The sequence below is a fragment of the Cynocephalus volans genome, chromosome 10 (genome assembly GCF_027409185.1).
Source record: "Cynocephalus volans isolate mCynVol1 chromosome 10, mCynVol1.pri, whole genome shotgun sequence".
Classification (NCBI taxonomy): domain Eukaryota; kingdom Metazoa; phylum Chordata; class Mammalia; order Dermoptera; family Cynocephalidae; genus Cynocephalus; species Cynocephalus volans.
In genome coordinates this window covers 130,280,531-130,293,021 of record NC_084469.1, presented here as the reverse complement: position 1 = coordinate 130,293,021, position 12,491 = coordinate 130,280,531, and the positions used below count along the sequence as shown (strand labels likewise).

Below are 12,491 nucleotides of genomic sequence, written 5' to 3'. Positions count from 1 at the left end.
TTTACATTTTACTATCAACCCCCAAATTTCCACTAACTAGCCTTTGGCAGATCTATAAAATGATGCTTCTGATCACTTTGGGGCATTATAACCTCATGAAGTGGTTATAATTCAATTGACTTACATTTTCTGCCATTTTCTTAAATCTTTGAACACCGACAATCCATATGGAGCATTAGAGAATTCTTAAGAAGGTTCTAACTGCTCAAGAAATTAATAGCCAAGTGAATCCTGTTTATCAAATGATTAAGTACCTTATTTGTTGCACTAGGAGCATTGCGTACTCACTTTTGGGAAACTTTGTTCCATTCTTCTGAACATCCCTGTTAACCTTATGGTCCAATGTACTTAGGACCTGCTGCAGTGGTAAATCAATATGTTCCTTTTGAAAAACTGTTCTAGGGGCTTCTGAGATGATCTATTTCAACCTGCCGCCTTACAGATGAGGAATCTGGGGCACAAACTAGAACCCATGTCTTCTGGGCTCGGTGGAGAGCTCTCCTCCCTATAGCAGGCTGCCTGTTTTTATTTAAAGGAATGAGACTCTCTTTCATGAAAGATACTAAGTCCAAAAGAGTTCTAATTTAATGCAACTTCAATTAAAGATTGTCTTTAAAGTAACAGATTGCTATTCCCAAAGTCAAAAACGACTAGAACACAGACTTAAAAACCAAGCCATTTAATCGTGTCTTTGAAGGTAAACAATATATGGAGCTGGATCCCACGCCCTGAGAATGCCAGAGCTTCGGGTCCAAAACCTTGTGTGGTATTCTCAGCAGAGTTCAGAAGGGTCAGAACTCAAGGTGTTATGAGGCAGAGAACATATGGAATTCATGCATTCCATTTTGCAATTTTGTAAATTACCAGAAACAGACCCCAAGAGTCTTTCAAGATGGGGAAATTCAACTCCTGGTTTAATAGACAAAAGAATGAAGGGTACCAAAAATGTTGACTTCTCTTCACTTTTCTCACACCATCTGAGGCCTGAGCTGACTATCATACTCCCAACTCAGAGCAGCTCGCGCTGCAGTGTAGGTTCGAGACCAGTCCCTCTATCCACTCACTTCCATGTAACGCCACAGCAAGACTGACCGGAGGCAGAGCTCTCAGCACGACAGCTTTTTAACAAGCACTTACAGTGAAAAAGAACCCTCCAGCGGCACACTGATTTAGTTTATAATATTTTAATTTACAAATTAAAAAAGCTACATGTTTCACTTTTTCTCTTTTTTTTCTTCTTTCTTTACATCACTCTTTTCTTTATCTTTATCTTTCTCTTTGTCGTCCTTCCTATCCTTTTTGCTCTCTTCTTTTTCCTGCCCTTCTTTCTTCTCTGCATCTCGGTTGGCAATCTTGTTGTTAATGAGGTTATGTAGGGCGACCACGGAACGGATCAATGAGGCCAAGTACACCACCACCATCTGGTCATTGGTCTTCAGGTAAAAGGCCTTGACAAACTCCTGCAGGCTGACGTCTGGCAGCAGGTTGAAGACGTCCTGCAGCTGGTAGATGATCTGGTGATTTATGGGCAGCTTGCCTGTGGCCACTTTTTCCAAGTAGCTCCTGATATCCAGAAGCTTGGAGTTCAGTCCCTTCAAACCATGGACTTGGTTTGTGATCCTCTGGGAAAGAGTGCCCACGGTAGTGTCTTTGATGTCTCTGTAATAATCCACAAGAATGGGCAGGAAAAAGCATCAGCTCACCATATTCTCACATAAAATTCTCACAATCTAAGAAAACACCCAGCTTTGTAGTGAGGGCAAAAGAAAAATGTTTCTTCTTCATTTGACAAAGATTTGAGTACAAATTACCTTAATTTTGTTTTCATTTGGGGGCAGATATTTTATTACAGGATGTTTTCCAGAAGATGATTATAAGAGAGTGCAGAAATGAAACTATTTTCACTTGAAAGAAAAAGAAAGACTATATGGGCCAATAGTTTAGATCTGCCAATAACTTTCTGGGTAACTATGAAATACTCTACCTTGGCTTCTCTGTTCCTAAAAAGGATAACATTTTTTTCCACCTGAGTCTGTAGGATGTTTTGAGAAGCTTAAATCAGTCCGTGGTAATTTTTGGAAGTGGAAGGAACCTCATTGGCTCATAAAAACTGACTTTTTCAAATAAGGATTATATAGCTAGAGGATTTAAAACAAAATCCATCCCAAGATGATTCTCTGCAGAAAACAACTACATTTGTTGGAAATGACACCCAGTGAAGAGAGCAGGCCTGCATTACTACCCACATCTGTTCCTGTCACACGCAGCATTACATTCCAGACAAAGTGTGCTGTCCACAAAGTTATAAATCGTAATACTTTCGAGATGATCTAGTCCAACCACCTCAATTTATAGATAAGAAAACAAAGGTCCAGAAAGGGACAGTGATTTGTTCAGAATTAGAGAACTGTTAGCAAATGGCCAGGACCAGGCCCAGGTCTCCATACCCGATCCGGATATGAATACGGATCTCTTCCTCACACCGTACAGCCTCTTGGGCAGCCGAGGATTTTGATGCTGTACTAAGGTCTCACCGTAACAAGTGTTCGACTCCAACTTCCTCAGCTTCCTCTGCTCCAATTTCACTGGTCACATGCTCAAATGTTTTTGAGGTTGGAGTTCCATCCTGGGAAAGGAGGAGACTTAACTATAGTTATTTACTTACAACAAACTGGTATTTGTTCCTTTTCACACCTTGAGTCTTCTGCTTTAAGTCAGCTCATTACATGGGTGCATTACTGAGAGTTTTCCACGGCAAGGGGGTGGGTAAGGTTTGCTTTGAAAGCTCAGCCTTCAAAGCTAAAATCACTGTGGCAATGCTCAGTGATGAAGTCTGCTGCGACATTATTAGCTCACTGCTATGTTGTAGGGGCCATAAAATTGTTTTCTGAGGAAAAAAAAACTTTTTAAAGAAAGACCTTTATATTCCTTCAAGCCTACACTGGGGATAGACACTTAGGGAAGTCTCAGGTTGATTTCTAAAGTATAGTCATACATTGCTTTCTTGGGATGAATGTCTCCCCAAAACTTAATTTCTACTATAACTGCTGAGGATGGGAAATCCTATTATGGTAATTGAAGGGTGGGGCCTTGAAGAGGTGACTGGATTGTGAGGACCTTGCCATACTGAATGGTTTAATGGTGGTCCTAGGCATGGCTCTAGGGCTTTAAAAGGAGAGTGCATAAGGAACTCTCTCTCTCTGCTCTGCCACTTTCTGCCATGTGAGATCCCTGTGTTGTTGTAAAGCCTAAAAAGACCCTCATCAGATGTGTTCCCTGGACTTTGGACTTCCCAGTCTCCAAAACTGTAAGCAATAAACGTCATTTTCTTACAAATTACCCAGTTCTAGATATTTTGTTATGAGCAACAGAAACAGACTAATACAATTGTTTAATGCCAGGGATACGTTCTGAGAAATGCATCGTTACGTGATTTTATCACTGTGTGAACACCATAGAGGGTACTCACAAACCTAGCTGGTGTAACCTACTACACAGTATAGCCTTTATAACCTTATGGGATGACAGTCATATATGTGGTCCATGGTTGACTGAAACATTATGTGGCACATAACTGTACATAGTTCTTTCTAGAATGGACAATATACAGAGTACCTGTACTTAAAGCTCATGCCAGAAAGTATGACTTTTAACCATTGATTCCTTTGATTGAATGATACCAGACTGCCAAAATAATGCAATTAGAGTAACTGGCTTTCTGGTGATCTGAATTAATCAAAGGGTCCTTTGGGGGATGTGGTACACTGGTATCACCTACTGACTTCCTGATGGGCCCCAGGAGACACTTTTCTCAGACCTAGTGCCAGAAGGTTGTACATCTACTGTAAACTGTGTAAAAATGTCTACAATGCAGGATGGCATAGAAGCGAGAGCACAGGCTCTGTAGCTAGGCTTTTAGGGTTCAAATTCTGGCTCTGCCACATATGTAACAAGGGAGCTGTAAGACATTGGGCAAGTCACTCAACTTATACTAGGTGCTATAAACATTAGTTGGTGTTATTTTATTTAGGATCATGTGAATCCTGCAAGAGGCATTCTCTTCTTTGCTTTGGATGGTAGGATGGTCAGAGCCTCTAACAATCTTGTAGGACTTCACAGCAAGCCTTTTCAGGTACTAATTCTTCTATTGTTTCACCTTATAACATGACCCCTACATCCCCTTTATCCCCTACTAAAAAGTATCTTCACACACAACCTCTTAATTCCTTTCCTAAAGAGGCAGGGTAAAAATTAACTGGAAACAACTGGGTCAAGACCAGGGATGAAAGCTTTACTGTGACTAGATAATAAATTCATTAAAAAAAATTTTTTTATTGATTATGAATATTCATCAGATTCAGAGCTGATTGTCACCCCTCCTAGGTAATAAGTTTAGATCTAAGCTCCCTGGTAACCAGGCAAAAGAAAAATAGGAGGATTGGGCTCACTGCAAAGAATATTTGCAGGGAGCTAGCCTAAAATATCCTTTTCCGAATTTTAAAACTGAATGTAAGGAAAAATAGTGCATATTAAATCCAAAAGCAGACTTTAATCCTTCCCTCAAACTTTTGACTTTGAAAATTTAAGATTGAGCTCTTTCGTGGATACCCTAAATACAAATATCTTATGCTCATGACAAAATACACACACATATATACATTTTTACATCAAGTTCTATCCTAGAACTTGAGTTTAACTTTCCTGGAAATAGAGAAAATCTATATTCTAGCAGCTCTTCACTTTTATGCTCAAAGCACAAGGTAGCAAAGCACACAGCACATACTGGAGACGGCAGAGCTGAGCATTCAGGTGTCAAATGATCATACAGATGGGTCTTGCCATCTAGCTCTTGGCAACTCTTACTCTACAGTTATGTGATGCTTGATGACAGGTATATGTTCTGAGAAATGTGCTGTTAGGCGACTTTGTTGTCGTGTGAAAGTATATTAGGAAAGGGAACAGCAGTACATTTTCCTGTTATTTACACTGGCCACTAGTTGTATGAGCGTGGGCCCTCTGATTATATTACTAAGTCTCTTTGTGCCTCACTTTTCTCATCTATTAAATGGAGATTACAATACCACCTCACAAAGTTATGAAAATTAAACTATAGGAAGGGATTGTGCCTGGCACTCAGCAAGCACTCAGTGAGTGTTAGCTGTTATTAACTATTATTCTGCTATGGGGATCGGTGAGAATCATTTTACAATTCAAGAATTCTAAAGTAAACAACTCTTTCACTTGGGGTAAGACCTAATGTGTCAAATGCTTGGGTTTCTACATTAAAGGTCTGAGCTACCTTTGGGAGGGACACCCATGGGTAAGCTGGGCACTCCTCCTTGATGTATTCTGTGGTAGGTTTGTTTATACCAGCATCACCACAAACACGTGAGTCATGAGTTTTGCTATGACATTATGATGGCTACCACGTCACCAGGAGATAGGAATTTTTCAGCTCCATTATAATTTTATGGGACCACTGCCACATATGTAGTTGGTCATTGACTATCACTGACTAAAATATCACGATGTGGTGTATGACTGTATTTGAAAACCTGTGACCTAGTCTACAGGGACTGAAAATCTTCAAGGACCAAAGAATACTGGCACAGAGGAGGCTCAAGAGCAGATGTTGCATTAGGTTAAAGCCAAGCTCACCAGGCTCTGCATTTGTTTTGCTGGGAACGTTTCTGGGCAAACATTTGACTACTTTGGGCCTCAATTTCATTTGTAAAAGGGGAACCTTAGACTTCTATAGTCTTCTCTATTTCTGAAATTTGATGATTCAAAAAGTCAAGGGGGAAAAAAACCTTAAGATCAAACTGTTAACAGAAACCTACTACCTTCTTGTTATAGAGAGATAAAGGATTTGTTGGACTTGAAAATGGAAATAAACAATCACCTAATAAGTAGCAAATCTAATCTCTTAGGCTCATAGCCAGATGACTTACATCATGAACTTCTTCCACGGAAATATATGCCTCTGTGGGCAGTCCCAGGTCCTTTGGCTTCACATCAATAATGACCAATACCTGGCAGAGAAACACATCTTAGCAAACTACCTCACACTTGACACAAAAGGGATGACTTCAGCCATTCTTCTGATGACGGTTACTAAAGCTATTTTATTCATTTGATCAGAAATGAGCCAGAATTTTCAGCAAAAATGAGTTTATATTTCAAATGATCCCACTTGCTCTGCTCTTTACTCCCCTACATTAACAAGATGGGACGAAGCACAGTGTGGTTATTAAATACAAGAAAATTAAAGTCAGGAGAGCTAAAATTTCAATCCCAGGCCCACCATTTACCAGACCTTACTAGCCATTTGAACCTCAGTTTTCTCATTTGTAAAGAGGATCTATATAGTCCCTGATAGGATTAAGATAACTCACATACTTAGCAACTAGCAGGTGTTATTTCCTAAATACATTAGATGACAGCATGATACATAGAATACTACGTATTAATACAACAAACTTATAAAGAAAAGCAGTGAACTGATTTGCTGCTCAAAGAAAGCTCTTACTAGGATGTATCTTATCTAGCAAAGAATATCATTCAAGAGTTTAAAAAATAGAGAGCACTTACTGAGTTAGGGCAGTATCTTTTCATGAGTTCATTGATGGCAATGTCATTCTTGTGTAGTTTAGGGCCTGTGTGGTACCACCCAACTATTCTTTCTCTGGCTGGGAAGGAAAAAAAAATTAGTGGGTTTTAATGTTTCATGAAAATCTATACAACTCTCTCAAAAAGGATAAGAACATTAGCAGTTATGTCCTCTACCTTTTTGAAAATTTCAGACATCTATTTTAAACCTGACAGTTATGAAATCTAAAACTCAAAAGCAGAATTCTCAGAAAATAAGCAGTGTGGGAAAAATCCACAGACATCTATATCCCAGACTAGTTTAGGAGACCAGTCATACATGAAACAACTAGAGGAAAATTCCAAGGTGATATATAAACAAATGCAAGTTCATGTCACATAAACAGTAACTGTGAGTGTTGCAGTTATAAACATTTCCAAGCAATGTGGTTGCTGTGATGAAATACAATGAAAACAGTACCCGTGATAGAGATATTTACCCCGGTGGTACTAAAGCTCTAGGGGCAGGTAAATATTCTTTGATAGTTCTCCACTTTTCTGCTATAATCAGAGGGCTAGCTCCTGCCTCACCCAAACCTAGGTGATTTACCTGGCCTTAAATTGCTACTCATTTCTTATTTATTCTACTTCATTCCTCTACTACCACTAGTCTTACTTAAGTCTAGACAAACCAATGGCCCATTGACATTAAAGAAAAGGGAATAGAGAAAAAAAAAAAAAAAGTCACACACACACCCCCGTAAATCAACGCCATGCTCTAACACCTTAGAAAATCAGGACGTACCGTTGACCTTCTTGAACATCCCGTACATGTTTTCCAAATAGTCATGGTCTAAAAACCAGACAGACTCATCCTTATCGTCTTCATCAAAAGGGACTAAAGAGAAAAAAAATGTAAGCTCTAGTTTAGGGTCCTGGATAGAATCTAAACCACAGGTCACAAGTAGGGGTCCCTAGGCCAGATCTGATTTACTTATGTGTTTGATGTGTCCAATATAGTAGTAATAATTTTTTTTAAAAAATTGCCCTCATTAAAAATTAGGAGAGTTCATATAAAAATCCAAATTTCCAGCTTTCCTTAAAAAAATGCGGAAGATCTAGCAATTACTGGCAGATAGGGGCTGCCTCCTTTTAAAAGGACACATGCTCTTCAGTTTGCTAGAAGTCCCATCATGTACTGATATTTCCCATTTGGCAAATTACGTTAGTGGCTGGTCCGTTTAGACAATGAGTCAGTGACCTCTAGTCCAAGGGGTCATACCAACAATTATTTTGCTCTTTGTTTTTGTTGCTTTTATCATAAAAGTAATACATAGATGCATCCTTGTAAAAATTCATGATACAGAGTAAAGGGTAAAGTTCCCCATCTCTCCCTTTGCCCTACCCATAACCACAGTTAAATAGTTTAGTGCAGGGGTTGACAAACCACAGTGGCTACCTGTCTGTATAAAGTTTTGCTGTAATACAGCCACACTCACTTGTTTACAAAGCGTTTAGAGCTGCTTTTGCACTACAACAGCAGAAATGAACAGTTGCAATGGAGACCACATGGCCTGCAAGTTTAAAATATTTACTGTCTGACCTAGTGAGTAGACTTTAGGCTTTTTTCTGTACATCAGCAAAGCTAAAATAGAATCTTTAGACTGTAGTAAAAAATGGTAACAAATGTTTATTTTTCAAAAGTAAATAGACATTTTAACCATGCTCATAAAAATGTAAAATTTGTCTTTTACCTGCAAAACTGTTGGATACATCAAGGACTTTCTTTTGCCATGACCCCAAAAGCACACCAACAACGCGCTTCTGGTTTCCGACTTTGCCGATTCTGAATGAGAGAACAGATGGTCAGTCTGGATAAGAATGCACAGATATGTGGACCCAACAATTAGATACTCAATGGGAAATATCAATAGTGCAGATACAATTTAGTTTACCTGGGAACTAATCTACCTAAACAAATGTAATAGGCTTATACAATTTAGTTTACCTGGGAACTAATCTAGCTAAACAAATGTAATAGGCTTAGGTTAGTTCTTGATATTAAATATAAGGGGTAATTCATGAACATTATACTAATGTACACTGGCAGTTTTTACTTACCACTGACTGCAAAGTAATGCATGCATGGAAAAATCCCAAATTTCTAGAAATTTAAAATGGAGAAAATGAAAACTCCCCAAATCTTAGGGTTTAAAAATATTACTCAGTTGGTGTTTGAAAAACTCATTTAAGTTATGCTACCTTTACTTTTTCATTTGCAGCTTTCCTTTCTCCTTTAAACTTTCCCCATCTTCTCTATCCTCAAATCTTTTCAGGGGTAAAGATGCTAGAGTAGAACCAGTTTTATGGCCTGGCTTTTGGGTTGCCAATTCTTCTCTGGAACATCTGCTCCATGTCTACAAGCCCCACCAGAGGTAATTTATTCTTTGTAAAGTCTAGGGGCTCAGAAACTCAACCCAGAGGCATGAGTGTGCCATCTGCGGCTTCTGATTGGGCTTATTAGGCAGAAGTCATAAGTGAGCTGGTGACTAATCACACACACTAAGAGGAGAGAGGGCTGAATGAGTGGGAAATATTTTACTTCACAATTTCTATCTCCTTTTGAAACCTCAGGAATTTTCTGCTAAGTAGCTACAAGTATTTCACTTACATATTCACTGGTCTTCAAGAAGAATAATTATTATGACAAGCAAACAGAAAGGAGATTGTTGGGAGGGAGGTTTCAGTAATGGACCACAATAATCAACCACATTGTATATTGACAAAATAAAATTAAAAAACAAAACAAACAAACAAAAAAGATTAATAATTATTTAGCTATTAGCAAATATGAGATACAGAAACCATACAGCTCTATGCTAAGGAAAGACAAAAGCCACTGTGAAATGAACTACATTTCCTTAACAGTAGTTAGTTTCACACTGGTTTCACTGTAGTATTTTTCTTAAAAAACAGTTTAGCAAATCTATGAATACTTACTAAATTTAGGATTTAGATCAAACAAAGTCAAGGATTCTGTATTCCTGGTGGCTCTGATTTTTTTTTTGGAAATGAATTTCAAACACTTCAAGCATTGAGTTTCAACACTTCAGAGAAAACCTCCACAGCTCATGGACTTGACTTTTCGTCTACAAACGTCCATTTGTGTTTTTTAAAACCCTATATTTGTTATCGGACACAGCAGCCAGCAGTGTCTGCCTGAACTATGCTCTTAAACAAGATTTGAATAGAACTGAAATGGTGCCTGCTCCATCGAGCACCTCTAGCATCCCATGGGAGAAAAATAGTAATTACTGCATAGTAGAGTCTACATATCCTGTTAGGCTGAGCTCCCGACAAAGCAAAGAAACTGAACTGGGGACTCTAAACCTCACGGGGAGTCTTGAGTTTGTTTTTGGCTCTGGTTGAATTACGTGTACAAAGCAAGTTGCAAGACAATAGGCACTCAGCAACTATGACTTTATAGCAGATGCTCCCAACTGGGTCTTTACATTTGCCAATTCAAGTAATTATCTTGTAAAACTTAAGAACACGTGCAACAGGTCGAGCAGGATGAACATTTCGCAAACAAGCAAGGGGTGGAGAAAGAACACCCTCAAACAACAAGCCTTCCAGTTGATCTGTGGGATGTTTTCTCACCTCATTAATTCATGTTCAACTCTCCAGTTGGTCTCGTTTTTTTTTTTTTTTTTTAAAGAAAACTGACACCTTATCTATATTTTAAGCAATTGTCAAATCAGATTCCCACTACAAACTTTCACGGGCTAAACCACTGCACATCCGGGAAGCCCTTCGGGGCGCTGAGACCAAAATTTCAGTGACAGCATTCAGAGCACAGAAGCGCGAGCCTGAAGCGCTTCTTACGAGGAACCGAGTCTTTCTGGTGAAAAGGGGCGGACAAGGTGACAGATCGGCACGAGCCCAGGGCGGGGGTCAGGGCCGACTGAAGCTTGCCCCCCACATTTTGGCATCATCCAGACTTCGGTAAAAGGAACAGGCGGCCCAGGCCCGGAGTGGCGGCGGCGGCGCAATGCTGGGCGACTCCCGCTTCGTGGGCCGAGGCTGGTCTGGACCCATCGACAAGTCAGGGCCGCCTGCTGCCCGATCTGAGTCCCCAGCCCTCCTGCGGCCGCCGCGCCATCCCCAGCGTGCCCGTGACTCAGCAGCGGCGGCGCCGCCCGCCCCGCTAGGCCGCCCCGCGCCGCCCGCTCACCGGTTGAAATGATCCACCACACTGAGCAGCACCAACGGGTGCACCACCACCTTCTGCACCGCCAGCTCCGGCATCGCGACACACCCCACCCGCCAGGTCCGGCTCCCTACGACCCGCAAACACTCGCAGCGACAGCGACTCCAGCAGCTCCCCCTAGCCCAGCTCCTCCCCTTCCGGTTCGGCGGTCGCCGCGCGGCAGCCTTCTTCCGCTCCCAGAGTACCTCGCGCGGCGTGCCCGACTGTCGCCACGGCCGCCATCTTGGGAAGGGGAAGGGGTCGGGGAAAGGCGGAGCCTCCCTGGATCGTCGCCTTGTATTGCCCTGGACTTCAGTGCTAGGGGGACACTGGATGTTGATAAAGCTTGACCTCCTGGTATTGGTCCTGCAGCGGTTTTTCACCTTAGTTCCTTCCAGTTCACCCCTACTTTGAACAATATAGAAAAAACACTCAGAAAAAAAATGAATAGCAACAACTTATATATCCAACACCCAGAAAATGTTCAGCTTTGCATCAAGTCAAAATCTTCCAAGTTTTCTTAGAGGAACTTATTACGCTTTCAGTGTATATGTGGTAATTTATCTCACTTATCCTTTTTATTGTCTGGGAATTTCTCCTTTATCTTCAGTGTGGACTCTTTGCAGATAATAAACGTGGCAACCTGCAGGTTTCCATCTGTCTTTGACTGTGTAACTAGGGCTTGCAAACAAGACCATAGAGGTTGCTTTTCAAATCGAAACTTACGTGAGGGTCGAAGAAAAAATGGAAGGCTATATTTAGCTAGGAAAGAGAAAAGAGAAGACTAAAAGGGGAAATGTAGGAGACAAGGACATAAGATTATTTGCAGAAGAAGGAAAATTACATTAAAATTCATCTAGGTATATATTTTGTTCTTAAGTTGCTGTTTCTGTAAACAAAAACAATACTTCAGTAACTCGGATTATTTACTTATTGTTTGTCCAGTCTTTAACCAACTTTTACTTTCCCTACATCACCAGAGGATTTTCTTAACCTCTTGGCTTCATATTCTTTTAAGGTAGACTCCTGATCTCTAAATGTCGGGGGACACGCAAATCTCCGTTGCATTCTTAGCTGTGGGTAGTGAAAAACATTATCAAAGATTAGACTGAGTTTGGCCCAGCAATGGTAGAGTGACTTTAACGCAGCCAGTATTTTTAATGTGTTCTGTATGGAAAATATCCGTGTCTTCTATCTGCAACTTGGCCTTCTGTTCAGTTTTTCTGCTGTACCCATGAAAAAGTAATGGCAGGATGTAGTCGTTATTATTCATAATTAGTTAAAGGGAAGCTCAATGTTGTCTTTATTCTTAATTATAACGAGAAAGATATAAGGGGTCATGCTAAGGGAAAGAAAACGAAGAATTATTGAATCGATTGAATGTATAATATGTCAGTCCTGGTACAGGCACTCACAAGCATTTAACCCTTTTAATTAATGCTTCTCAGACTTTGATATGCTTACAAATCACCTGGGGACCTTGTTAAAATACTGATTCTGATTTTGTAGGTCTGGGATGGGACCTGAAATTGTACATTCCTAACAAGCTTTCAGGTGAGGCCCATGCTGTGTTAACAAGGCTTGTAACAACCTTATGAAGTAGGTCTTTTCTTATTTTACAAATGAAAGTTGTTGCTCTACTGTTTCTTCCATG

At 40.3% G+C, this 12,491-nt stretch overlaps 1 protein-coding gene across 1 annotated transcript; it reads right to left on the bottom strand.

Annotated features, from left to right (window-relative positions):
- Positions 1-663: 663 nt before the first annotated feature.
- Positions 664-10,993, bottom strand: PSMD7 (proteasome 26S subunit, non-ATPase 7). Its single transcript, XM_063111275.1, has 7 exons — positions 10,823-10,993; positions 8,343-8,434; positions 7,394-7,486; positions 6,592-6,689; positions 5,952-6,032; positions 2,535-2,626; positions 664-1,659 (listed from the first exon to the last, which is right to left on the bottom strand). The coding sequence occupies exons 1-7, from the start codon at positions 10,894-10,896 to the stop codon at positions 1,215-1,217; spliced, it is 975 nt and encodes a 324-aa protein (XP_062967345.1). The 5' UTR covers positions 10,897-10,993; the 3' UTR covers positions 664-1,214.
- Positions 10,994-12,491: the final 1,498 nt, after the last annotated feature.